The sequence below is a fragment of the Onychomys torridus genome, chromosome 11, assembly GCF_903995425.1.
Source record: "Onychomys torridus chromosome 11, mOncTor1.1, whole genome shotgun sequence".
NCBI classification, from domain to species: Eukaryota; Metazoa; Chordata; class Mammalia; order Rodentia; family Cricetidae; genus Onychomys; species Onychomys torridus.
In genome coordinates this window covers 14,397,090-14,423,775 of record NC_050453.1, presented here as the reverse complement: position 1 = coordinate 14,423,775, position 26,686 = coordinate 14,397,090, and the positions used below count along the sequence as shown (strand labels likewise).

The 26,686-nt window shown below is 41.6% G+C and overlaps 1 protein-coding gene across 2 annotated transcripts in view; it reads right to left on the bottom strand.

Annotated features, from left to right (window-relative positions):
• The window catches only part of Wdr26 (WD repeat domain 26), a 44,706-nt gene extending 18,634 nt beyond the window's left edge, over positions 1-26,072 (bottom strand). Inside the window, exons 1-8 of one of the 2 annotated variants that reach the window (XM_036201912.1) lie at positions 25,118-26,072; positions 23,198-23,297; positions 22,993-23,097; positions 17,372-17,508; positions 15,114-15,211; positions 14,010-14,166; positions 7,995-8,133; positions 116-256 (exon numbers count right to left, since the gene is read on the bottom strand). In XM_036201912.1, coding sequence (XP_036057805.1) covers positions 116-256; positions 7,995-8,133; positions 14,010-14,166; positions 15,114-15,211; positions 17,372-17,508; positions 22,993-23,097; positions 23,198-23,297; positions 25,118-25,482 — 1,242 coding nt within the window. In that variant the 5' untranslated portion in view covers positions 25,483-26,072. The remainder of the gene's footprint in view (positions 1-115; positions 257-7,994; positions 8,134-14,009; positions 14,167-15,113; positions 15,212-17,371; positions 17,509-22,992; positions 23,098-23,197; positions 23,298-25,117) is intronic. The other variant, XM_036201913.1, reaches the window with a different exon arrangement.
• Between the last annotated feature and the right edge of the window lie 614 nt (positions 26,073-26,686).

Sequence of the window (26,686 nt, the reverse complement as noted above, 5' to 3'; positions counted from 1 at the left end):
CGCCAAGTGCTGAGATTAAAGGCATGCACCACCACCACCTGGTAAGAATAAAGTTTTAACAAATATGTGTGTTAAGAAACTATGCTGGACTTAAACCAGGATAGAACTCGCTCACTTGTACATTCCAAAGCCAAAGCTCAGAGCAGTCATCTGGGCCACAAGCAACAAGATAGTTGTCATCTGGACTCCATGCAATGTAAGAAACACCATACGCATGTCCTTCTAATGTTTTAAGCAGCTTGAGCAGATGTGTATCCTAAAAGACAAAACAGACAACTGGGTTAACTCCCATCCCTAAAAGCTACCGTTTCTAGCAAAAGAACTTAAATATAAAGATGTACATTGATGGTCTCATTTATTCTGTGAAGTTTCTGTGCCAATCCAGCTTAATTAAGCTTAAGCAGTTTGCTTCATAGAGATTTGCCACACTCACTAATTACCTACTATACAGAGAATATTATACACTAGACAGAAACATGAAACTGTCACAGGACTTGCCCTTAGGAAACTTGAAAAGAACTGAAAGTAGATGTGCACACCAAAGTTACCTCTTTATTTTAAAGATTTGAATAATTTCACTGACACATAACAGCACTAAATAAATCCTCCTAGGGTATACAGTTCAACAGTTTAAGTACATTCACAGACTTGTGAAACAACCTGTGAGATGTTATAAAATTCCATTTTACAAACATATACAAAAACAAAACAAAACAAAATGCTGGGCGGTGGTGGCGAATGCCTTTAATCCCAGCACTTGGGAGGCAGAGGCAGAGGCAGGCGGATCTCTGTGAGTTTGAGGCCAGTCTGGGCTACCGAGTTCCAGGAAAGGCGCCAAGCTACACAGAGAAACCCTGTCTTGAAAAACAAAAGCAAAACAAAACAAACATATTTTGTCTATTTGGTTTCTACTTTTTTGAATATTAAGAATGAGCACGAACATGTATGTGCTTTTCTGCAGACATTTTTTTTCTCTTCAATATATACACAGCGGAAGAATTCCTGGGTCATTTGCTGTCTAATATTTTAAAAAACTGCCCAGCTTTTCTAAGTGACTGCACCATATAATATTTCCACTAACAAACCAACATCAATACCACTTATGAAAGTTCTTCGGATCCTCGTTAAGTCTTTTATCGTTAATAATGTTTTATCAACACAGTATCATTAACAACAATACACCCCAGGGAAGCAAACGCAGTTTTAGGAAGAAGGTTAAGACTGTCTCTCACAGTGGCAAGGATTTTCAGGTGGGCTTCCTGACTTGAAGCCTATGCTCTGAAGGACCAACTCCCCAGTGCAAAGGTCTGCCTGACACCACAACAGGTGCCATGTTCACTTCCCAGGAACGAGCCGATTCCTTCCTGAGGGGGAGGCACGCTAGGGAGCAGCTAGTACGTGGAAACAGTAACGCTGAAGATGAGCCAAAGGCAAAGAGGAGAAGAAGATGCAAGAAGAAGCTTTAAACTCCACTAGCCTAGGTCCAATCCCCAGCACTTAGGGGGGAGGGGGTAGAGGGCAAACTCCAGATTTCTGACTTAAGTGAAAAGGAGAAAAAAAAATCTAATAATATGTTTTAGATATTGGACTGGAGATTTACTGAACCTAACTTAAAAAAAAATATTTTTTATTTATGTGTTTGTGTGTGTGAGGTGGGGGAGTTGGGTGTGTGCATGTAGAGGCCAAAAGAGGGTGGGTCCCCTGGAACTGAGTTCCATGCAGCTTGGAGTTGCCTAAATGGCCTGACACTAGTGCTGGGAACAGAACTGGTGCCCTCCAGAACAGGAAGTACTCTTCATCACTGAGCTGTCTCTCTGGGCCCTTGAAACTAACTTAAAGCCTAGGATGGAGAGAGTCCTCTAGTAATGACCTATAAGAAACTATAAAGAGGTCTCAAGCTAGTCTGATAAAACTGAAGCCTCCTGGCTCCAGAAACCTAACTGTGGACTGTTTCCTACACTGCTTATTCACAGGACTAAAGTCACCTTTCACAAGTACAGTCCAATCTATGATCTTGAGAAAGTAAAACATTTAACAATGTAACTACTGGCTCCTCTCTGAGGAGCTAGGAGGCCCAGTACCTACATCAGATCAATAAAATGTCAAAGTGGCTAGCATAATTTTAAGTCGTTTTTGATTAGACAAAACAGTACTCCAGATGAACACAAAGATTTTCTTCTAAACTGACAATAAATTCCTTTAGAAATACCTATCCAGAAAACTGAATGTTTTATTTTAGCATGTTTGAACATGCCTGCTCTTACAGTACTTGGGAGGTTAGATGTAGAAGACTGTAAGTTCAAGGCCAGGTTGGGCTACACAAGATTCTGTCTCAAAAAACTCCAGGAGGGAGGAAGAAAGGGAGAGAGGGGGAAGAGGGAGGGGAAGAGAGAGACAAAAGAGGGAAAAAAAAGAAAAGAAACCAATTGTTTTATATACCTTAAAACAAAACAAAACAAAAAACAAAACTCCATAAATCATAAAATACTGCTCTTCCACAGGACCCTCTTGATTCCCAGCACCAATGTGGCGGCGCACAACCATCTAACTCCAGTTCCATGGGGTCCAACACCCTCTCTGGCCTCCACAGGTACCAGGTGCAGATACACATGCTGGCAAAACACCCATACACATCATCAACCACAACCACAACCACACCACCACCACCACCACCACCACCACCACCTCCACCTCCACCTCCACCACCACCACCTTAAATTCTTTTTTCTAGACATTAATCCCAGCATTATGGAAGCAGAGCAGAAGGATCATGAATTCTAAGGTAATTTGGAATCTAGTTTCAACAAAACAAATAACAAAAAATTAAAGGTATAAAAAAATACATATTCAGGGTTGGGGATTTAGCTCAGTGGAAGAGCGCTTGCCTAGCAAGAACAAGGCCCTGGGTTCGGTCCTCGGCTCTGAAAAAAAGTAAAAATAAATTAAAAAAAAAAAAAAAAAAACATATTCAAGAAAAAACATAATCAGTGGGGCAAGGTGGCACATGCCTTTAATCCCAGCACTCAGGAGGTAGAGGCAGGTGAATCTCTGAGTTTGAGGCCAGCCAGGGCTACAGAGTGAGTTCCTGGACAGCAAAGATTGTTAGAGAAACCTTGTCTCAAAAAAAAAAAAAAACCCACAAAAAAAAAAAACCCACAAAAACAAACAAAAAAAGAAAAAAGAAAAAAGAAAGACAAGAAAAAAGAGCAGTCACTTTTCTAAATGGTATTTGACATACTACCATGCTAAGAGTTCACCAGGCTCGGGGGACTCTCTACAGTACAGCCATCAGAAAATCATCCTTCACATTTCAGAATGGAATCTAAATATTAATCCTGCATTCCTAAGTGAAAATGGCCAAGGAAAAACTCCTTTACATTCTGCGCACCCAATTTTCAAGAACATGCATCCTGGGAAACAGCGGCACACTCCCCTCCTCCCGAATGAGCCTAGGCCATTCCTAATCAGTCCTTTCATCTCTCACCTAAAACCTTTTCTTACTCTCCTTAGCTTTCCAGGTCTAGCAAGATCTCTTCTGAGCTCCCACAGCGTCCGTTACAGAATCATCAGGGATTATTATATGCTTAGTTGCCTGGATTTAAAAAAAAATTAACACGGGGCTGGGGATTTAGCTCAGTGGTAGAGCGCTTGCCTAGCAAGCGCAAGGCCCTGGGTTTGGTCCTCAGCTCTGACAAAAACAAACAAACAAAAAATTAACACATAATAGGTATTTTATACTGGCTAAATAAAGTGGGTTATCTCCCACACAGCTGCTAGACAAACCAACATAACAAACCCCTTAGAACTCCATGTGTTCACCCCAAGGCTTGAGTGTCACTTGTGGCTCCTCAACCTCACTGAAAATCAGCCTGTTTGTATTTGAATGAAGAGGTCAAGACATGCTCCTTTTCCACCAGAATGCCCTTTTCTTGTCTCCATGTATGCTACACCATAAAGCTATGATAAAACTCTCCCACTTACAAGGTTCTTTGATGTCCTCATAAAAAAAACATATTGAATATAAACATAGTAATGTTATTTAATTGCATTTTATTGCCCTTTCTAACCTATACTATCCTTTGATGGAGTTTTTAATCTGACATCTACAAGAAAAGGTCCATGGAACAGGAAAGATTAATGGTACACCTCTAATAAACCACTGTCTGAAATTCAGTATTTCCTTCCATCTTTTATTTTTTGTTTTGTTGAGACAGGTTTCTCTGTGTAGCCCTGGCTGACCTCGTACTCAGAGATCCGTCTGCCTCTGCCTCCTGAGTGCTGGGATTAAAGGTGTGTGCCACCACTCGGGTTCCTTCCATCTTGAATGTAGGCAAGAAACAAAACAGCACTTAGTTTATTAGCATACTGTGGCAATGAATTATTATAAAAACTATCTCTTACATTCTAAAGGTCTAGAATTCTACTAGCCCTCACACCCAAGTTAATAATACACCTTAAGATCACTTATGACTTAAGATTGCTTTCTACTGTGTACTCAGCCTGTTTGTTTAATCTACCTTTAAGAGAACAATGTAAGCAGGCATTTTTAATCCCAGCACTCCTGAGGCACAGGCAGGTGGATCTGAGTGTGATGCCAGCCAAGGCTACACAGAGAAAGACCGGACTCAAAAGACAGCAATACAAACAACCAAATTTACCTGCTGCCTTGGATTTCCCATAGAATCAACATTCACAATCTAAGCTAGTGTTTTAAGTTATGTACTCTTCCATTCCCAGAAAACCAATGGCATGTATGTATGCTATGATAATCATTTGCTGAAAATAGGATCCAAGTGGCCTCATAAAATAAATTATCTACCATAATGTTGATTACAACATACATATATTATTACTTGACAGCCTTTCTTTGTTATCTTAAGTCAGTTGGAGTCAATGGCTTCATTCCTGTGTAAAACTGTTGATGCCTTTGTTAAGGACACACTAACAAAGCAGCATTAAAGCAAGCAAATTCAGACTCATACAACACACAGAGGATGACAGAGACAAGCAGAGAATTCAAATCTGGGCTCATGGTTGGCTAAATTACTCCAAGGAGACATGCTTCTATTTCTTTCCCTTAATGGATTCTATGGTAATGGTCTGAAAGGAAATGGCTCCCCAAAGAGGTGTGGCCTTGTTGGAGGAGGTGTGTCACTGTGGGGCAGGCTTTGAGGTCTCCTTTCCTCAAGCCACGCCCAGTGTGGACACAGAAACCTGCTGCTGCTGCCTGCTGACATAGATTAGATGTTATTTTAATTATTAAGCAAATTAAATGTTTTTTCCTTTATAAGAGTTGCTGTGGTCATGGTGTCTCCTCACAGCAATAGAAGTCCTAACACAGATGCCAATGAATTATTTGTGACTTAATCTATCACTAATGCATTTAAACTGATGCAATATATGTAGAACTATTAGGAAGTACATTAGGTAACAGTAACTTCAGTATCATGCCTTAACAATAGAGAAATTTCATTTCATTTCAAATACTTTCATTTCATATTGTAAATGCTGCAGATCTTACAATATTATTTAAGTTTACTAATTTAGAATGCTGGCAGTCATTATCTGCTACTAAAATTATTTAGGGTTAATAAAGGAGTATCATGCCTTTTCATTCTAGATAGAGAGCCCACATCTCAATATAATTAGGTTCCTTAATTAGCATGTAATTTATAAGTATATCATATATATGGTATTATATATATGTGTATATACATGTACGTGTATACACACACACACACACACACACACACACGAGGCTGGCTATGTATTTTGGCTTGTGTATTTAATAGTATTATTTTAAGATAACCAGTAAGTTTGTCAGATTGCTAACTAGGTATTATGGTATAAAACAGGTAAGAGCTCCCCCCCCTTTATTAAAAAAAATTATTTTTATTTTGTGTGCATTGGTGTTTTGCCTGCATGTGTGTCTACATGACGGTGGATCCTGGAGATACAGACAGTTGTGAGCTGCCCTGTGGGTGCTGACAACTGAACCCCAGTGCCCTTAACTGCTGAGCCACCTCGCCACCTCCCAAGTGCTGCTTCTTTAGAGTGAGGAGTGCTGTGCTTTCCTGCCACCAATCACAGCATATCACAGAAAGGTATTCAAGAAGGACCTGTCTCAAAGTTTTATTTTTCTTTCTAGGGTGCCTCTAAATTATTTGTTATATATGTTGTATGGGCATGATACTTGTGTGTGGGCTCATATGCCATGGCCCACACGTCAGGATAACCTTGTAGAGTCCTTACTTTCTACCTTTACGTAGGTCCCAGAGAACAAAATCAGGTCTCCAGGTGGGCAAAGCACATGCCTTCTTCACCCACTGAACCATCATATCGGCTCCTAAGACTAATCTATTGTTCTACTCAAATAAATTTGGGGGCCAGTATATGTATCCATAGGCCAAAGCCATGTTTTAGCTCTAAACCAAGTTTTACTTGCTTTAGATCTTAGGTGAACGGCTCCTAAAACAAGTGTAGTTCCTTGACCTATTTGGAGTCATGCTCTTTTTGACTAGTACAAATGTTTAACTGGTTAAAAGAAATGAACACACTTAGTTTTATATATCTGTAGATTAGCTAGTGATAAAGACAATTCTGATTAGAGAAAACTTAGCACTTAAAATCCATACACAACAATTTTCAAATATTACCACTGGAGGAAACCAGGCAGACTGCACACGAGATCCACAAATTATACTTGGCACTTAACACTTCCAGCCCATATCAAATCTCAACACAAGAGATTTGAGCACCTCAGTCATTCAGAGAATTAAAGAATGCACAAGGACTTAGCACAAGCACTGAACAACTAGTAAGTAAGTAAGTAATGAAAATGAAAATCAAGTGACAACCATGAAGACAAGTAGCTACACATATGTATATTAAGAACAGGTAAACAGACGGGCAGTGGTGGCGCACGCCTTTAATCCCAGCACTCGGAAGGCAGAGACAGACAGATCTCAGAGTTCAAGGCCAGCCTGGGCTACAGAATGAGTTCCAGGACAGCCAGGGCTACACAGAGAAACCTTGTCCTGAAAAACCAAAAAAGTAACCAGTGAGTTAAGATTCAAAAATAAGAGGACTGGGTCTGACTGCTAGTTCCTACATTGTGGCTCAAACCATCTATCACTCTGAATCAGATGCACTCCTCAGTCCTGTGCAGGAGAGGCGCAGACATAATGTACACACACACACATATGCTGGCAACACACACTGTGGTGATATTGTGTTCCCCAATCCATCATGCACCCTAATAAACTTACCTGGGGTCAGAGAACAGAACAGCCACTAGATAGACATAGAGGCCAGAAAATGGTGGCACTCACGCCTTTAATCCTAGCATTCCAGAGGCAGAGATCCATCTGGATCTCTGTGAGTTAAAAGCCACACTGGAAACAGCCAGGCATGGTGACTCACGCCTTTAATCCCAGGAAGTGATGTCAAAAAGGTATATAAGGCATGAAAACCAGGAACTAGAGCTGGTTAAGCTTTTAGGCTTTTTTAAAAAAGATCAATTTTATTTATTTTTATTATGTATACAGTGTTCTGTCTACATGCATGCTTGCAGGCCAGAAAAGGGCACCAGATCTCATTATGGATGGTTGTGAGCCACCATGTGGTCGCTGGGAATTGAACCCAGGTCCTCCGGAAGAGCAGCCAGTGCTCTTAACCACTGAACCATCTCTCCAGCCCCGCTTTTAGGCTTTTGAGTAGCAGTTCGGCTGAGATCCATTTGGATGAGGACTCAAGAGGCTTCAAGTCTGAGGAAACAGGATCAGCTGAGGAATTGGCGAGGTGAGGTGGCTGTGGCTTGTTCTGTTTCTCTGACCTTTCAACGTTCAATCCAATACCTGGCTCTAGTTTTTTTTTAATTAATAAGACCTTTTAAGATTCGTGTTACAACACACATAAAATAAATAAATCTTAAAAAAAAAAAAAAAAAAAAAAGGACCCTTCTGCAATCTAAGGACACATCCAGGGATACATACCGGATCGACTTGCCATATGATAACTGTGGTGTCCTTTGATCCTGTTGCTAGCTTAGTGCCATCATTAGAGAATTTACAGAACCACACTTCATTACAATGCTCCGTAAGTATCTGCTGAGTGTAACAGGGGAACTGTCTCCTAAAATAAACAAATCCACACATAATTACTCTTTCAAAGCATTTTTAGCAATAAAAAGAAGGGCATTTAACAACTGGTAGAACTCCTTTTGGAGTTCTCAAGTATAAATATGAATGCATTTATAATTCTCAAGAATCAAATTTATTTTGATATGTTGAAAAATAAAACATGACATCATGTACTTTTTGTTCAAGTCAACTTTAGCGAAAATCTGTAATAGAAAATCTACTTCAACCTAAAGTTTTCTTTCTTTTTTGTTGCCTTCTGAAGGCTATCTGGTCTGATTAAGGCAATTCATATAAATAATTATTATTCAGAAATTATGTTTACCCACTTTATAAATGAATGGCATTAGTTGGCTGTTCTACAAGGAATAAGAAATAATGCAGTATCTCCAAGCATATAAAATCAGTTAAGCTATTACTAAAAGCTTTGGTCCAACAAAAATGGGGAGCCAGTGAGATGGCCCAAAGGGTCCAAGTGCTTGTGGATCAGCTGACAATCCATCCCTCCAACAGTGGAGAGCACTGACTCCTCAAGTTGCCTCTGCCTCCACACATGCGTCGTGACACACATGCACATGCTCATTAGTAAACGATGAGAACTAGCCAGATGGCTCACTGGGTACAGTGCCTGCTGTCAAGTCTGACGACCCAAGTTCAATTTCTGGGACAGACATGACGGAAGGTGTAAAACTACTCTTGCAAAGAATGTGCTCCGAGTGCTTTGCCTACATACATGTATGTGCACCATATGTGTGCCTCATGTACCATGTGAAGGCCAAGAGAGGGTGTTAGATTCCCTGGAACTGGAGTTACAGACAGTTATAAGCCTCCATGTGAGTACTGGGAACCAAACTCAGGTCCTCTGCAAATATACCAAGTTCTCTCTTAACCGCTGGGCCATCTCTCTAACCCTCTACCCTGTTTTGAGGCTGGTTCTTACTACTGCAGTCTAGGCTGAGTCTTCCAAGTACTGGATTAATAGGCAGGCAGGCATCTTACCTAATCACACTTTAAAAATTCATCTTCAAAAGACTTCAACAGTCTTCTCTATTTTTTCCCAACCAATAAGTAATAAGAGCCCAGCACACTGGAATGAGCCTATAGTCTCAGCACCTGTGGAGTTCTCAAAAGAACACCGATTGAGCCCAGCATGGGCAACACAACAAGACCTTGCCCCCTCCCCCCCAAAACTGTGTGCACCAGCATGCACAGAGGAAAGGAGTATACTGTCAACTCCCCAGCCTGACAGGCTGCAATTACCTTAGCAGAAACATTCAGCAGTTTTAAAATTTAGATTACTTAACTAAGAACTGCTTTAATATTAAACCGTTATTTTACTGTGAACCAAAATAATGCATAATTGTGTTTTATTAAGCACTTTCCACAGGATGGAGTTTTACATTCTGTTTTTCTTATGTATGTGGGTGTTTGGCTTACATTTTGTCTGTACACCACTTATGTTGCAGTGTGGCCAAAAGAGGGGGCTGGACCCCCTGGAACTGCAGAGACAGATACCTGTCAGCCATGAGGGTACTGGGAACCAAATCTGGGTCCTCCTCAAGGACAACTACTCTTAACTGCTAAGCCACTGCTCAAGCCTCCAGAATACCAATTCTTGAAACTAATTTGACAAGAGAAATTTTAGCAACCTCATTTTAACAAGGCTCAAAAGCCAGTATCTTACCAGATTTTCAGGAAACTGTTAAGTAACTGAACTAAAATTTGAACCTAAAACTGACTGAATTATCTTTCCAAATGTCAACTTTAAATAATATTTTTCAAAGACTAATAAAAATTTCATATGCTTAAAGCTGATCACAGTAGAAAGATTCATTTAGATTAACAAATAACCTTGAAGTAAGGACTGACTCACAATTCAGGGCATACACCGTTTGGTCTACTCACAGCTGTCAGTCACTTTAAAATGGTCATTGTACCTTTTACTAAGACCAAGGTTGGGCTGGAGAGACAGCTCAGTGCTGGAGAGACAGCTCAGTGCTGCAGAGACAGCTCAGTGCTGGAGAGACAGCTCAGTGCTGCAGAGACAGCTCAGTGCTGCAGAGACAGCTCAGTGCTGGAGGGCACCCGCTGCTCTTAATGTAGCGCCCACTCAGCAGCTCACCACCTTCTACAACTCCAGCTCTAAGAGACAGCGCCCTCCTCAGGGCTCTGTGGACAACAGGCATGCAGACAGGGCACGAAGGCACAACATTCACACACATAAAATCTAAAAATAAATACATACATAAATAAATGAATGAATAAATGAAGACTACAGTAATGTGAAAATTTATTAAAACTCTTTTTCAGATACATAAGTGATGGTTGATGTCTTTGCTTTAAAATGGTTTCAAAACTTAAGATGGTATTAAAAACCAGTACTGTGTGAAAGAAAACAGTAAATGTAGCATTTTGATCAAATTCAATCTTTAAATTGTGTCTACAAATATTTTATAAAAATCCTGTACTAAAAAATTACTTATAGAAAAGCAGCATATGAAAACATACTTCCATTGGTTATCAGTGTAAAAAAAGTCCAGAAAATTCTCTTGAAAAAAAAATTTAACCAAATATGTGCACACTAGCTGACAAAAAATTGTGTACAATCTAATAAAAATTCTTCAGTGTTTATATGGGTTTTTCAAATTCATAACTCAGTTATTCATAATCAGTTCTCTACTTTCCAGAAAGGAAAGAATGGATAGTATGCTTACACTTAATTTCAGAAAATATCTTTCTAGCTCCAATGCTAAAATCTAGTTTCTAGAAGAAACTAAAGCAGATGGTTAAATATGATCAACTTTTTTTTTTTTGAAGACCTCCAGCTAAAACTTAAGGAATTAAATCCAGGCTCTATCTTCTAGACTGGCAATGAAGGGACAGCTTACTGAGTTAATGTCTGGTGTTACTCTCTTAGAATGAACAGCTGGGGACGGGTCCTGGTTTCCGGCTTGGAGACCTGGGTAGGTAGAGCCTCCCTGAGATAGGAAATGCAGGGATGGGAGGAGGGCATCTTAGCAGCTTAAGTTCCTGCAAGCAAGCAAGAAGATGCAAAGTTCAGATGCCTGAACACCATGTAAATGGCAGGTGGACATGGTAACCCGCCTGTAATTCTAGCCTCTGAAGGTAGAGACGGAGGATCCCTGGAGCAAACTGGCTAGAGACTTGCTGGGATCCCTGGAGCAAACTGGCTAGAGACTTGCTGGGATTGATGAGCTCCAGGTTCATCGAGAGACCCTGTCTTGAAAGAATAAAGTGGAAGAACTGAGGAAGATTTCCAGTATCAACCTTGGGCCTCCATTCAGATGTACCACAAGACCTCAAGTACATGTGTACCTACACACATGTGAAAACACATACACTCAAGCACAAATATCATACATGTGAAAAAGAAAAAGTAATAAAACAGAACTCAAGGGTTAAAAAAAAAAAAAAAATCCCCCAAAACCAAAAACCAAAAAGCCAGACTTAGCAGGCCTGAGTAAGAGGCAGAGAGAACCTATTTGGATCTGTTATGTTTAACTAGAGCAAGAACCACACTGTACTCAGGTCGAAGGCTCAGGAGAGCAAGACTGCGGCTCTGGCCTATTTCCAGGAGGCACTCGATTTGTGGAAGTCTAACCTATGGAAGAAATGGGGAAAGAAGGAACCTGGAACCACTATTAAAGGACACATGAAGAAGAGGAGCCCTGGGAGGAGTCAGAGCATCAATCTAGAGTCTGAAATAGTTAGAGAAGCTATCGTACTATAATACTATAGAAAGCTCAAGATAAACTGGAAAGCAGCTGCTAAATTAAACAGACAAAAAGACTGTTCCTCACCAACATCAGTACGGACAGTATAGGAATCTGGTGAAGAAAAATAAGGACACAGACCAAAGAATCACACATAAGGGAAGGACTTGAGAAGTTACCTTTGAAGGAGGGATGTGGTGAACAGGAGGCATAATACTGTTCTTTATTTTTATATGTATGGCTATTTTGCCTGCAAGTATGCCTGTGTACCATGTGTGCAATTTTTTAAACATTAAGAAGAAACAATTACTTTTGAAGAGCAGAGTCTCAGTCCTAGCAACATGCCACAGTGCTTTCTACATGGCTGGTGAGCACCCCACCTGAGGTAAAGAATGGAAAGGGTAGACTATGTCTTTGTTATATATTCGTTCCACAGACAGTGATATTAGGAATGAAAGAGTATACAGGAAACAAACAAACAAAAACCCCTCTTTCTCATGGGTTTTTGTTTCCACAGGAAGGAAAGGCTCTTCTGACACTTCTGGCACTGTTCCTTTCAATGTCCCCAACAGAAATGAATTTATGAGCCATGAAGAGAGGTTGGTCTACAAGTGCATTAATTTTAACAACCTCCTGTTTTTTGTTGTTGTTGTTGGAGCTGAGGACTGAACCGAGGACTTTGCACTTGCTAGGCAAGCGCTCTACCGCTGAGCTAAATCCCCAAACCCCAGTTTTAACAACCTCCTAAAGGAGCTATGAAACAAGGGACTAACAATATAGCCCTTTTAATGTCATCCCCCCCCCCCAATTTAAACAAAAAGCTTTAAAAACTCTCCCAAATGAGTACAAGAGCAGTGCCGAGGAGTGGGTGGTGCTGAGGAGAGAGGACCACTAATCACATCCTGGCAGGACAGTAACTCACACCAAGTCAGCAGCCAATACTTCTTACAAGTGCAGTGAGTGAAGACACAACTACACCCAGGTAGGTCCTAGGGCTGGGGACCTGGCTCAGTGCGACAGCTTCTGACTAGCATTTGGAAAAACCTATGTGCTATTTCTAGCACTGGCAAAATAAAAAAACAAAATAAAACACCTGGTTTAAACACACTTCAAGGGGCTGGAAAGATGGCTTGGCAGATAAGAGCACTGGTTGCTCTTCCAGAGGTCCTGAGTCAGTCCAATTCCCAGCAACCACATGGTGGCTCACAACCATCTATAATAGGATCTAATGCCTTCTTCTGGCATGCAGGTGTACATGAAGAGCACTCATATACAAAATGCAAATAAAAATTTAAAAATAAATAAATAATCCTTAATTATTATTTTAAACCAGTATCTAGATATGTGCATAGTATTTATGGTTACTCAAAATTTCCTATTGACTAACACATACACTTCCGTCTTTTATTTCTGAAATTCATGACTTTCATTAATTCTTCAGTGAATGACAGCAGAAGGAACGGAGTATGTGCACTAGAGCAGCCTGCTTTTAGTGTTTGGCTGGTCAGAACCAAATCCTTTCTTTCCTGGAGTTTGAAAAGGTTCACAGTTTCTATCTTGGTATTTTTAATTTAAAGTTATGATTTAATTTTGGAGAGCATCATTAAAAACAGAAGGAAAATTTTTACTAAAAATTACCCAACACCAAAAGACAAATTTGAATTCGTCCAACATCAATTATGTGCATGGTTTTGTAAAAAATAAACATAGTTAATGCCTATTATTCTAACCATTTCTGAAGCTGTTCTTTTATAAAAAGCAGAACTTTCACTAAGTAAAAAGTATTTCAATGATTTTTTTATATGCAGAGAATAACTTGGTACATAGTTCAATTGTTGGACATAGAAAATAACTAACCAAATCCACAGATAAGAAAATGAAAAATTGGCTTTTGGGTTTCAGCTCCCAACTGTGGCTTACTACAGAAGCACAGGCTTATACAGTAGAAACTAATTTTCTGTTTTTTCTACTAAATTTCAATTTTAGTAGTCCTAGGTTTTACTGTAAATAAATAGTATATCAGATATGAACTGTTATACAGCTATACAAAGAAACCATAAAAAAATGTTCAAATAAAGTTCCTAATTCCTTCTGTAAAATGCTAACACATTGAAAATGTATGAAATGTTCCTCTTACCTACTACAAACATGATCTATCAGTAGAGACACAGAATCTAGGTTATTGTCAAGTTTGGTGTTGTGATAGAGGCACCGGTCCCTTTGCAGCTCCACCGCCTGCCGCAGGAGAGTCTGTAAACGCCGTGGGGGAAGCATCACGGATGGTGGTAAATAGGCTTTAATAAAAGACATTTTAAAAAGAGAAATAAAGATAATAATAAACTGTAAACTTTTATTGAAGACATTTCACTCCTCTCCTCTTGTCCCTTTCACCTCAGTATTACTGTTCCTTTCGCGTAGACAAGCTTAGGGAAATGACATGAGCAAGTCTTGGGAGGATTTTCAAAGGTCACAGTGCTACCTCCGCTAGGAAAGAACATACTGGCTATATTCTGTAGATGGAGTTTCTGGGGGAATAACAACACATACGGAAACTACACACTGCAAAAATAAAAGGAAGATGATAGAAAATCCAATGATGATTATGGATCGGTAGATGATCAGTATAAAATAAATCTTCACTTAACAAAAACCCCAAGGCTACTAATGCCACAGCTACTGAGGAAACTCAGAGACTAGACATCTGTACAAACTCATTCCAACCCTCTTATGCTTTACATTTCTCCCAGGCATGAGATTTCCACTCTTGCTGCAACATGCTATACCAGCATGGTTTGAATAGAAAGGAGCTATATTTATATAAAGATATGGTAAAAAAAAAAAAAAGAAAAAAAAATGAAACCCCCCCAACACAACTTGAAAACGATCTAACACAGCTAGGAGAAGCATAAAACAATTTACCTAAAGAGCAGAAACTGTAAAATGCATAGGATTTGGAGCTGTGGTTCATTTTTTCTCTAGTCATGGACCTTTTCATCCAAAGAAAATCTTAAGAGCATCACTAAAGAACACAAACATAAGGAGAATGCTGAGCCCAGCACCTCCACACTGACTCTAAGTCACATCTGGTGACTGTGACAATCTTTGGTATAAAGGGCTCTTTAATGAACTCCTCCTTCCACAAAACTCAGGGAAAGTGTACCTAGGTATGAGCTTCCTATTGCTCTATATTACCTACTTCCAATCCAAGAGGAAATAAATACACATCAGAAAGGACTCTTACTCTGAAGCTTGTCCAGTAGTCTGGAGCGGGAAGCTGTTCCCTTGCCTTCCCATTCAGCTTTTGCCCGTAGGTCTTCTGCATGGCTACACATTAGATACCTACAATAGAGTAAGCAACAAATCTCAAACCCTTTTCTTTGGAATATAATTGAAAAACAATTGATTGCATTTTCACAATCAAGTTTTTGCTTACACAAATCAGGAAAAACATTTTTTACAGTGAATCTAATCTGTGCCTTCATAAAATTATTAAAAGGCAATAGAATATTACCTAAATACACAGTATTATCATTGCAATTATAAGATGACTCCCTTCTACTGTTATAATATATGTAGCTTACTTTGTGTCAAGTTATGTTCCAAATCCTCAGCACATGCTTCACTGAATACCCATAACTACCCTGTATGAAGCAAACACTATTATTCTACTACATAAAGCAAAAACTGAGGACACAGAGAGCTTAGGAATTAGTTCTGAGAGAAGGTAGGCAATACAGAAAACAGACCCAGGCATTCCAGCTGCACACCTGCTCTTCACAACTGAGCCGACCCCACAGCTTCTCTAGCGATTAAGTCCCAAAACCACAAGTCAGAACGACTTAGGGGCTGAGAAAGTATGTTAGTGGCTAACAATGCTGGCCTGGCATGAGGACCCGAGTAAAGTACCCAGCAAGCAGGAAGACAGGCCGGGCTGCCCACGCCCAGAGCCCCAGCGTTCCTGCTTACCAGGTACAGACAGCGGCATGGCTGCTGGACCCCCTGACCTCTGGTGGAACATGACAACCTCCTGCAGGGAGCACACCTCCTACCTGGCTTTTCTCAGGGAACAGGGTTCAACAGAACAAGTACTGGCCCTATTCAACTCGGAGGTGAGATCGGGTAGGTAACCCTCCTGGGAGCTCTGCCAAATATACCTTTCTCGTCCCCCCCTTCTCTAAAAGACAATTAGGCAAAACGAAGAAAAGCTCCTGTGCTCCCTGCTGCACAGGTAAGGCAGGCACTGACACCTCTCAGATACCAGGTCAATGCTCTTCCCTTCCTCAACTGAAAAGAGGATCACAGAGTCTAAGTAAACAGCAGAGTACCTTGCCTTCTTACTATGTAGTATGGATGTAGCATTTGGTTAATGCTTGTTGTTTTATCGAGACAGGGTTTCTCTGTGTAGTTTTGGAGCCTAGCCTGGATCTCGCTCTGTAGACCAGGCTGGCCTCGAACTCACAGAGATCCACCTGCCTCTGCCTCCCGAGTGCTGGGATTACAGGTGTGTGCCACCACCACCCAGTGAAAAAACTTTTTAGAAAATGCAATTATATTTAACAAGCCTCCGAAAAAACTGGGTATTAGGAAAATTCTGTCTCTAAAATAATTCTGTCTCTAAAATAATTTTGGGGAACCAGTGAGAGGGCTCTGTGGGTCAAGGCTTTTTTAATATAAGCCTGCCTCTCTACCTCCTAAATACTGGGATTAAAGGCATGTGCCTCCACTGCCCAGTTATACATTTCTCACAAATTTTAGGCCATCCTGGTCTACATAGCGAGTTCCAGGCTAGCCAAGGATATGTAATGAGAGCATGCTTCTACATAGACAGACATACAGATCAATGCAAATAAAGAGCATGCTGACAGTTAAGCAACTGATGGATGATTCTGTATGCAGAACACTTGTATGCCCTTCAGTGCTTGCTGTGATCCAAAGCCATGAGGTTTCTATTCTTTCTTTTTCTGTGTGAGTAGATTTTGAAGTAATATCTCATTGGCTATATGGATTTCTTCTCCCTTTCACCTATTACTTTGATTTTGAGGCAGGGTTTTTCTGTGTAGCTTTTTGGTTTCTGTCGTGGATCTTGCTCTGTAGACCAGGCTGGCCTCAAACTCATAGAGATCTGCCTGGCTCTAGCTCCCAAGTGCTGGGATTAAAGGCGTGTAGCACTACCACCCGACCTTTTGTTGTTTTTTGGCTTGTCTGTTTTTTCTAGACAGGTTTCCTGGCTGTCCTGGAGCTCGCTCTGTAGACCAAGTTGGTCTCAAATTCAAGAGATCTGCCTGCCTCTAACTCCGAGTGCTGGGATTAAAGGCATGTGCCACCACCGTCCAGCTCTCAAATCTTAATATAAATACCTAAATAGCTTGTGCACACATATGTGAATTGATCCAGAACTAAGAATTTAGCAATATCCAGGTACTTTCTCTAACTCTGACCAGCAGTAAACTTGCACAAAAATAACAGCCCCTTCATGAATCTGGAAGCCCACTTCCTTACCCACTAAGAACATGAATGCGCTCTGTATTGTATTTCAGTGGCGTCAGTTCACAGCGGAGAACCTGAAGTGCCTCCAGGACCTTGCCATCCTCCAGGTATTCCAGGTACTTCTGCTGCAGCAGCAAAAACTTCATCCTCTGACATGACAGAAAGCAGCAGTCAGGGAAAAAAGTCGATGGAAGTTTCAGAAAATGTTTGTGCCTAAACAGAACAGTAGAAACCATTCTACTATGCCTCTTGAAAATAATTTTATAAAGCTTCAAGATGACTCAAGATATTTTGTTTTACGAGTCATAGTAGGTTAAATGACTGCTCAAGTCTACATACTAATAAAACTCTTGAAAACTCTCCAGTAAGGACCATTAGTGACTGAGGCATTATGAATAAACGTAAGAAAAAAAAAAAAACCACAAATGAATTCTGCTCTTACATTTCCTTAGATTTTTATGTATCAACATTTAAAACTATTCCAAAAATTCCAAATTTGCTTTTTAAAATTTCTGACTATCTTAATAGGGCAAAAAGAGGTCTTATGCAACAAACTTTGAAAATACCGGCAAAAAAAAAAAAAAAAAAAAAAAAAAAAATCCCAGTTAATGGAAGAGTTATTTGAAAGCCATGATGTAGCGGGGGTATAGCTCAGTTGAATAGGGCTTGTGCAGTATGTAGAGATCTGGATTTGATTCTAGTACTACAAAAACAAATAAACAAACAAAAAGAACCCCAAACAAAACAAAAAAGCCACAATGTGACAGAAAACTAAGGTGACTGGAAGGCAGAACTAAAGTCACTAGGTACAAGTAGGAAAGTGCCAGATTTCGGCTTCAGAAGTAAAGCGGGCTTTCCATCAGATGCACACTGCAGGTTGGCGTGCCAGAGTTCGGAGACCCTGTGTCTAAACTGCGGAGCACAGGCTCACCTGTTCTCTCTGCAGTTGTAAAGAGATGCTTACATGAGAAGGTGGGATTTAATGGCCTTCAGGAAGGTTCAGTATCTACTATGTCTGTATATTTGTAATAATCTGCTCATCGATGTGTTTAGCAACGAAGTACAGATAAATATCATTTATTACTTGCCCACAAGGATAAAGCACTTTTCAGTTATGAGACACTTTCCCATTTATTCCTACAGAAAATGCTTGGTTTTAACATTTTTATGCTACATTATCATCTTACTCTAAACTTGAAAATGATGACCACAACCCCAGCAGTTTCTCCACTAGACAGGAGCAGCATCTATTAACAACTCTATTTAAAGTGTCTGCTCAACCTGAAGCTTAACTGATGGCCACTGTTTCCTTGTGCTCCAGCAAGCAATGACAGGAAACGTTATTATATTAGAAATTCATGGAATGTGGACAAGCTAAGCCCACTTAAAAGTTGTTACAAAACGGTGCACTGAAATTGCCATGTAACAACAGAATTAAAGCATGTAATGAACTGCTTTGAAGATTTTATATTAAGTAGTATCTTTAAGATATTATAGTATTATATATAATTATGTTATTATACTATTATTATTATTATTATTCTACTGTGTGTCAACTACAAGTTTATTTAAACCCTCTTATATAAACCAGACAACTATTTAAACTTATCTGTTGTGAGACCTGTTACTTCTGTTTGGTAATCTAATCTTAAAACTTTAGGTAAGACAAAAACAAAAACAAAAACAAAAAAACTTGAAACTGAGACATACTCCTGTAGCTAGGAAAATTCCACTTATCCATGTTACACATAGGTTAGACTAATCAGTTTCAGAAAAAGACTAATATAATTAGCAAGATGCTTTGAAAAGCATGTTTGTTGTATATGTATACTTAAGTTTATTTTATATGTCAAGTAAAAAATACTTTGAAGTTTACCAGGTGACAAAATACCCAAATTAAATTTGAAAGTCTTAAAGGGGGGGGGGGGTCTTATATAGGCTACTGTCACCATCTTCTGAAAAAATGTGTAATTTTACAAAATGAAGCTCCTATGTTATCAACACTCGGTTGGTTTCATAATTTAGTGTATTTTTAAGTCAAACTTAAGCAATGCCCTACTAGTCAGTATGGATTTCATTTCCTCACTACATTTTCTCAGCAATTGGGAATTTGGAAAACATTTTTTTTTCCTTTTAATTCCAGGCAAGTCTTTGCTCATTTACTGTTAATCATAATCTCCTCCTTAGATCCTGTGTGCAGAGGGACAGTGCCCAATGCTATTTCTCCCTTCCTTTCTCCCCAAGACCCTGGCAGAACATGTTATTGTGTTCTATGGGTGAAGATGGGGCTGGACAAAAAAGGAGGCAGACTACAGCTCGGAGCAAAGCCAACACAAACGCATATTCCTGTATATACGGGGTGCTGTAAAACCAATACAAGGACATTTCAATGAAGACAATGAACACCTTCAAATGGGTATCAAAGCTTGGCCTAGTGCACTGCAGCTAACATGCTACTAGACAAACACAGAGAGTTTGGGGGGGCGGTGATGTTTAGCCATCTGAAACTCAGCTAAGTATCTGACACACAGTAACAAGGAAAACGTATTTACCTTCCTAAATTTAAAGCTCAAAATTAATATAACCTCAAGAAAATAAAGACCTTTTAATGCACAAATGATGTTCATTCTTGAGAAAGTTAAAAAAAGGATCTTTTCTCTCTTTTCAAGATCAGAAACTTCTGAGGGTTGGGGATTTAGCTCAGTGGTAGAGTGCTTGCCTAGTAAGCGCAAGGCTGTGGGTTCGATCCTCAGCTCCAAAAAAAAAAAAAAGAAAGAAAGAAAGAAACTTCTGAAAGAGCCAGAGGGCAAGAAGAGGGACGAGATTTCCAATGAGACCTCCACCAGACATTTCAGCTCTCTGATGGCTCTCAGGGACTCGGGCCCAGCATTATTTTCTTCTCTTTTAAAATCTAATAAAAACCTGAAACTGCAATTTCTTCTTGGACCGCCCCCCCCATCTTACCCAATAGCTGAATCACTGTTCTTTTTCCCACATATCAGACTGAATTTTAACATTGAAGAAAAACTCAGAAATAATAGTATCCATGGAGCCTACTTACTGAGGACAATCTCCTAATTTTGTGATGGCTTTAACTCAAATAATATTATAAGCAAATTTTGCCAATTAAATCCTGATTCCAAGGAAAGGAGAAACAAATTATATTTAATCTAAGAATCTCAGTTTTTATTTGACTTTATGAGTTAATTTTTGAATGTTAAGTTCATATTTGCCCTTTTTGTTAAAATTATTTCTATTATATTAAAAAACAAAACAATGAGAGTTTGTAATCATATAGCAATTTTCTGTTCTTGGTATCAAATGCCCATCCAGATTCTCAGACATGGCATTATCAACTCAAACTGAAAAATGTTGATTCATGACTTCAGCATCCAAAAACCCCCAACATCTGCTATTCTGAGTATCATTAGACTGGAGACCATTTTAACTGTGGGGACAGGGAGAGAGTGAGGGAAGTAAACTAGATCAATAAAAACATTCAGATTTTAAAAATAAAGTCCAGTCTCAAGGCTAGCGATGCAGCTCAGTGGCAGAGCACTGGCTAAGCCAGAGAAGGCGCTGGCTTCCCTTCCCGTCAATGGAGATAATGTGCAGTTTGAGACTGTACCGTCATCACGTGTCTGGGTGGAAAGGAAGTGTTATGTTAAAAACCCATACAGCTGTCTTCTAAGACATTATGAACTTCCCTTCCATGATGCTCTCCTGGCAATGAAGGTGGGAGGATTAAAAGTATCAGAAAGGTGAAGAGTGGCTTCAAAGTCTGCTGAACTCGATCTTTTAAAGCAACTGATTCACCAATGTTTACGGAGACAGAAGTGGAAACCCCTTTCTTTGTATAAATACCTAAACAGTTTGATGGTGTGAGGCTCAGCCAGAGATCTAATCTTCATCTTTTATTAGATCCTAGAATGTTCTACAGACTCAACAGGCTGTAAAAAGAAAGGATTCCTCCTTATTATCTGTAACTACCTTTCTTCAATTTACATGTTGCTTCTATTGAAGTTTCTAATGAGTCATAATCTAAATCCAAGTCTCCAAATTATTACAAATAAATTTTTAAAAGAAGTGAATCCATTAAATTTTTGGCTATTACAGTATACATATAATTTGGATAAACTTAAAAAAATGAAAACATACTCCAAGAAATCACATCAGAATACTCCACAAATAAATTTCTTCATAGCCACCAACAAACCCCAATTCTTATTGTGGCCATTTTATTCTCTTTTAGCTCATTCAGACTGAGCCAAAAACTGAGTAGTGAGAAACTGCTCAATCAAAATATACTAGGATTTAAATCCCAGACATACCAATTGAAGACACTTTCTATTTCCTGAAAAAAAATTTAATTCCTTCAAATATGGATGCTTACTTTAGCTCATTTTTATTTTTAAATTATTCTATGGAATTGTTTGTTTCTTAAGTTAAATCATTTGACTCTGTACTCATTTAAATTTTTTAATACTTTGGGTATTTACTGAAAGAACAGAGCTATGAATTTAAAATTTAACTACACGTTTGTCATTCTTTAGACCTTTAATTTCCTGAAGCCTACTTTCTAAGATTATATTATTGTATAGAATTTTGAAACTATTTTGTAATAAGGGTTTTTAAAAGAAAAAAACCACATGGCTCTATTAAGTTTATAGAAAGGTAAAAATGGTTAATGTTTGACCCAATTAAAACAAAACAAAACAAAACAAACCCAAAATGCTACTGGTCACTTACTAACGAACAGCTGCTTCCCTATTCCACTTCCCAGTTTCCTTCTTTCCCTCCCCAATGACAGGAAACTGCCTTTGACAATAAATGAATCAGCTGGAAATCTATAAGCCAGCAGCTGATTCTTCATGCTCTTACTAGAGTAAAAAAAAACAAAAACAAAAAAAAACCCTAAAAAAAAAAAACAAACCCCAAACCCAAAACAAAACAACGTATCACTTCCTAAAGAATTCAAATCTATCCACATAAAAACAAAACAAAATAAAACCCATCAAGGTTAATGAAGGAGGTTAACAGGATGAACTACTAAACAGATTTTGAAAGAAAATAAAGACTGTAAATAGGGTCCAGTGGTCAAATCTGCACCTAAACCCCTCAAAGTGAGGGCACATATTGCACAAACTTTGACATTTATCAATTCATATAACTTGAATGAAAGAAAATGGTGAATGAAAGAAAATGGTAGGCACACCAACAGTAATAATTGGCTTGACTATGTAATTCCAATGGTCAAAAAATAATGTACCAGCTTCTTCAGGATACACAGTATACACATACCCAAACATACTCTCTACAACAAACACATTCAGTATTTTGAGTAATATAAAAGTATAATTTATCCTTGACCCTAACAATACAAGGCTCCTATTAACAGCACTAAAAGCAGGAAGATGCTTATATTTTTATGGAGCTTAAATTACAGTTTCAAATGACACATTTACTAAGTATGACATAAAACACTTAAAGTTCATAGCTTAAAACCATAAACAACTCATCCTTATTTATAAATTATATAAAATTTACTTTCAAGCCTCTTAAGATCAGATGCTATAGTTATCAATAACCTAAAATAAGCATAAATGTGAAACTAAGAACAAAAGTGTATTTACCACAATTATTCCCAACAACGTTTGAGAGATTTCAAGTGCGCCTCTTACCACAATAGCATGAGGAGAATGCACTAAAGGCTTTAGTTCATTCAGGTCATTTTCTGCCTGCAAAAATTGGTATAAAAGAAAAACAAAAGTGTCACAAAATGTCCATCACATACATAATTTTAGTAGCAGTCTTACAGCTCTGTATGCCCTACTTTACCTTATCCCAGTCTCCTTCCATGACGTGATTTCGGAATTTGGTAGCGGAAGGATGTTCTAAGCGACATCCTGACTCTTGCATAAGGAGGTCAACAGTCTGGCTGCAGGAGAGACACAGTGTGAAAAGACCAACCTTGGGGTGGGCTCTTCCTAGTAAACTAGTGTCTACAACTTCATGAAGAAAGAGAGCCTTTAGAGCACTTGGTTAAATAAACGATTTAAAATGCCACCTACATTTAAAGTTAAAAATCTTTCTTGAAACCATAATTCAGTTCTTCCCACTTCTGCCATTTAATGTTTCAGTAGTTTAAAGGAGTATATACAATTTCTAAAAATGTGCTCTAACCAACCAACTGGTCAAATAAAAGCTAGGATCTAGAAACTATCTATGGCACAGCATTTCGAAAGATAAACTACAAGATGACAGATGGCCTGTGTTAGGTGCAGCTTTCCTTCCAGATATTTTGCTTGTATGGAAATTCTGCTAGGTCAATCTTTAAAATTAAAACAAATCCAGCATCAAAAACCATTTCCTTTCTCTTCATACTAAAAATAGCCAATTTACTATGGTGTAGATTCCAAACCGTCACGAGTTATTTCCGCCTGCTGCTGTCAGCTTGCCGCTTCCCTCAGTAATATGTTCTGTTAGCATTCACAAAATTTATTTTCACGCTTACCCTTTTCCTTTAGGGAATAAAATGAAATCTTTCTAGAGTTTTCTTTGGGAGCTTAACTCAAATGTGGTTTCGTTTACCAGACACTCTGGTATCTAAGAGCCTGCATTCAGCAGTCATCTATATGCGCTGGTGGCTTTACTTAGTGTTTCTTTAGTGCTCCTCATTTTCCAGCTCAACAGTGCAATGCTCAGCTTGAGAATCAAAATACTTCTGTCACCCTGAGTAAGTGCTGTTCTCCCCATTTCCCAACAAGTACAAGTGTGCGCGCGCCCACCACCACCACCACCACCACCACCACCACCTCCTCCACCACCACCACCTCCTCCACCACCTCCACCTCCACCACCAAACAACAACAACAACCACCCCGACACTTCAGCCTAAGAGTTTATTTTAATTTCGCTCTGAAGCTGGGAAACTGTGACATGTTTACTCCCATCAGCTCCTTCTGGCTCTGGCACCTGCATTCAGCTCCAGGACACTCCCACTAACCCTACTTCAACTCCCTTAGTTTTTCTTTTGTGTGTGCACAAAACAGTGAGTTTTGGTTAAACCCTCTGTCTTCCTTCACCCTAAGTTAAAGGCCACTGAACCTGTATTTGAAAACAAATGATTCACCAGGCCAGGTATCACTTTTTCAGAGGCAACCTTCTTGGTTTTGAAGTGGGATGTCACTAGAGCTAGGCCTGTAGTACACACACAGCCTCTGCAATGACTTCAACTCCGCATCTTCCTTCATTATTCCCATCAGCTTTACTCGACAGCCTCTTTCCAAATCACCCCAGCCCCTCGGTTCCCATAAACACTTGTAGGCGACTGTTCTTCCTGATTGGTAGTTTGCCTGGGCTGTTGTCGGTCAGGGGTGGGGGTGGGGAGGTGTCCCACAAAGATGCCTCTGAGACACACTTGAAAAACAAATCCTCCAAGGTTCATTATTTCCACCGCTCTGATCCACCCCTCCCCCAGCAGAAACACCCTCGGTGTCCGCCTTCTCGGACTGACAATCCAGCTCTGGGGTGCGTGGGGAGGAGGGGTCGCTCTGGGCTTCCACTACCCCTCCCCAGCCCAGACGCTTCGGCTGGTTTCACGACAGCAGGCCGATTCCGTTTCCCTCGAGCTCCCTTCCGCTCCTCCCGGGGCTGTCGGTCCGCGGCCTCCTGCGCACCGGGCCCCGGGGTCCCCCACACCCCTCCCGGCGGCTCGGCCCCGGCCTGGCCCTCACCAGTTGTAGGACGGACACTTACTTGAGCCCCAGGCCATTGAGGTGCTGTCCTATGAGCCTGATGACATCCTCATCGGACTGCGAGAGCCGCTTCTTCTTCTTGAGGCTGCTGCCCAGCTCGGGGGTGGCCAGGGCGGCGGCGGCGGTGGCGGAGGCCGCGGCGGCCCCGCCGGGAACCCCGTTATTGACACTCAGGCTGTTGCTATTGTTGCCAGCGGCGGAGGGGGCGGCAGGCAGGAGCCCGTTGGCGTGGGCCAGGTCCCCCGCGGACGCCGCCGCCGAGGGGGACGACTCCCCGTTCTGCGCCGACAGGCAGGCGAGCTCCGGGGTCTGGCCCTGGCCCCCGCCGCCCCCGCCGCCGCCTCCTCCCGCCCCGTTGGCCTGCATGCTGCCGCCGCTGACCAGGCTGTGGCCGCTGCTCCGCTGGGGGGCGGCGGGGGCGGCCGGAGGCAGTCCCACCACCACCACCACGGAGGAGGAGGCGGCGGCCGGCGAGGGCGAGGGCGGGGGGGGGGAGGCCTGCTCGGCCGGCCGAGGCCCCGGGCTCTCCTGCTCCCTCCGCCGCCGAGGCTCGGGGCTTCTTCCGCGGGGGCGGGGAGGCTCCGCCGGCGTCCGAGTCGGAGGAGGAGGAAGCGGAGGCCAGAGTTTCCTCGCCGAGAGAGGCCGTGGTGGGAGGCCGGCGGGGCGCGGCGGGGGTCGGTGGGGCGGGAGGAGGGGGAGAAGGAGGACCGGGCCCTTCCCCCCCCCCTCCGGAGGCGCTCGCGGCGCGGCCCGGGGGCTCGCGGGCACTGGGGGGGGCGCGGGCTCGAAGCTGGAGCCCCGGCGGCGGCGGCGGAGTCGGCGGCGGCGGAGGCAGCAGCCGCCTCGGTGCTCGGTCCGCACCGCTCCGCTCCCTGGTGTGTTGATTCTTCCCCCAGCTGCTGCCTAATGGAGTCCGGGCGCTGGCGTCACAGGAAATGCCTATACTGCCCTCCTCGCTCACTTCCGGCAGCAGGTATGGAACCTATAGGGGGCTGTCATCCAGCACGTGTGTGTCCGGCAGCCCGGGTAAGGCGGTGCGTGGGGTGCAGGCGAGGGCCGGCCGGGGGTCCGGCCCCGGGTGGGGTGTCACCCAGCACGACCTGGCCCGGCTGCGCGAGGGCCGCCCCGGGTGCCCGGGGCCTGGCGTGCGAGCTCGGCCCCGCGGTAAGTTCGCAGCCAACCTCCGAGGCCCTGCGGGGTGGGAGGTAGAGTTCGTGTCCTCGCAGTGCACCCGGCGTGACCCAGAAAGCAGCGACCAGCTGGTGTGGAGGGGCCCGCGGACGCACTGGCATGGGCCAGGGTGTGGCCGGCCGGCGGCCTGGTTTTGCAGCTGCAACTTCAGGCACAAGGGTGTGCTAGGCCCCCGTCCACTGGCTTTTGGCTCCCTGCGCCCGGGATTAACCACTGCCTCATTTTAGGGTGGAAACACTTGAACTTCCACAGCCAAGCACTACACACAGTGGTTGTATCCGTGTCGCCCAAGGACAGGGGAGGTGACAGCAGAGGAGACCGTGCTCCACCCTGAGAAGGCGAAGTCGTCTGTCAACTGCCTGTCTGCTGGGGCAAGACG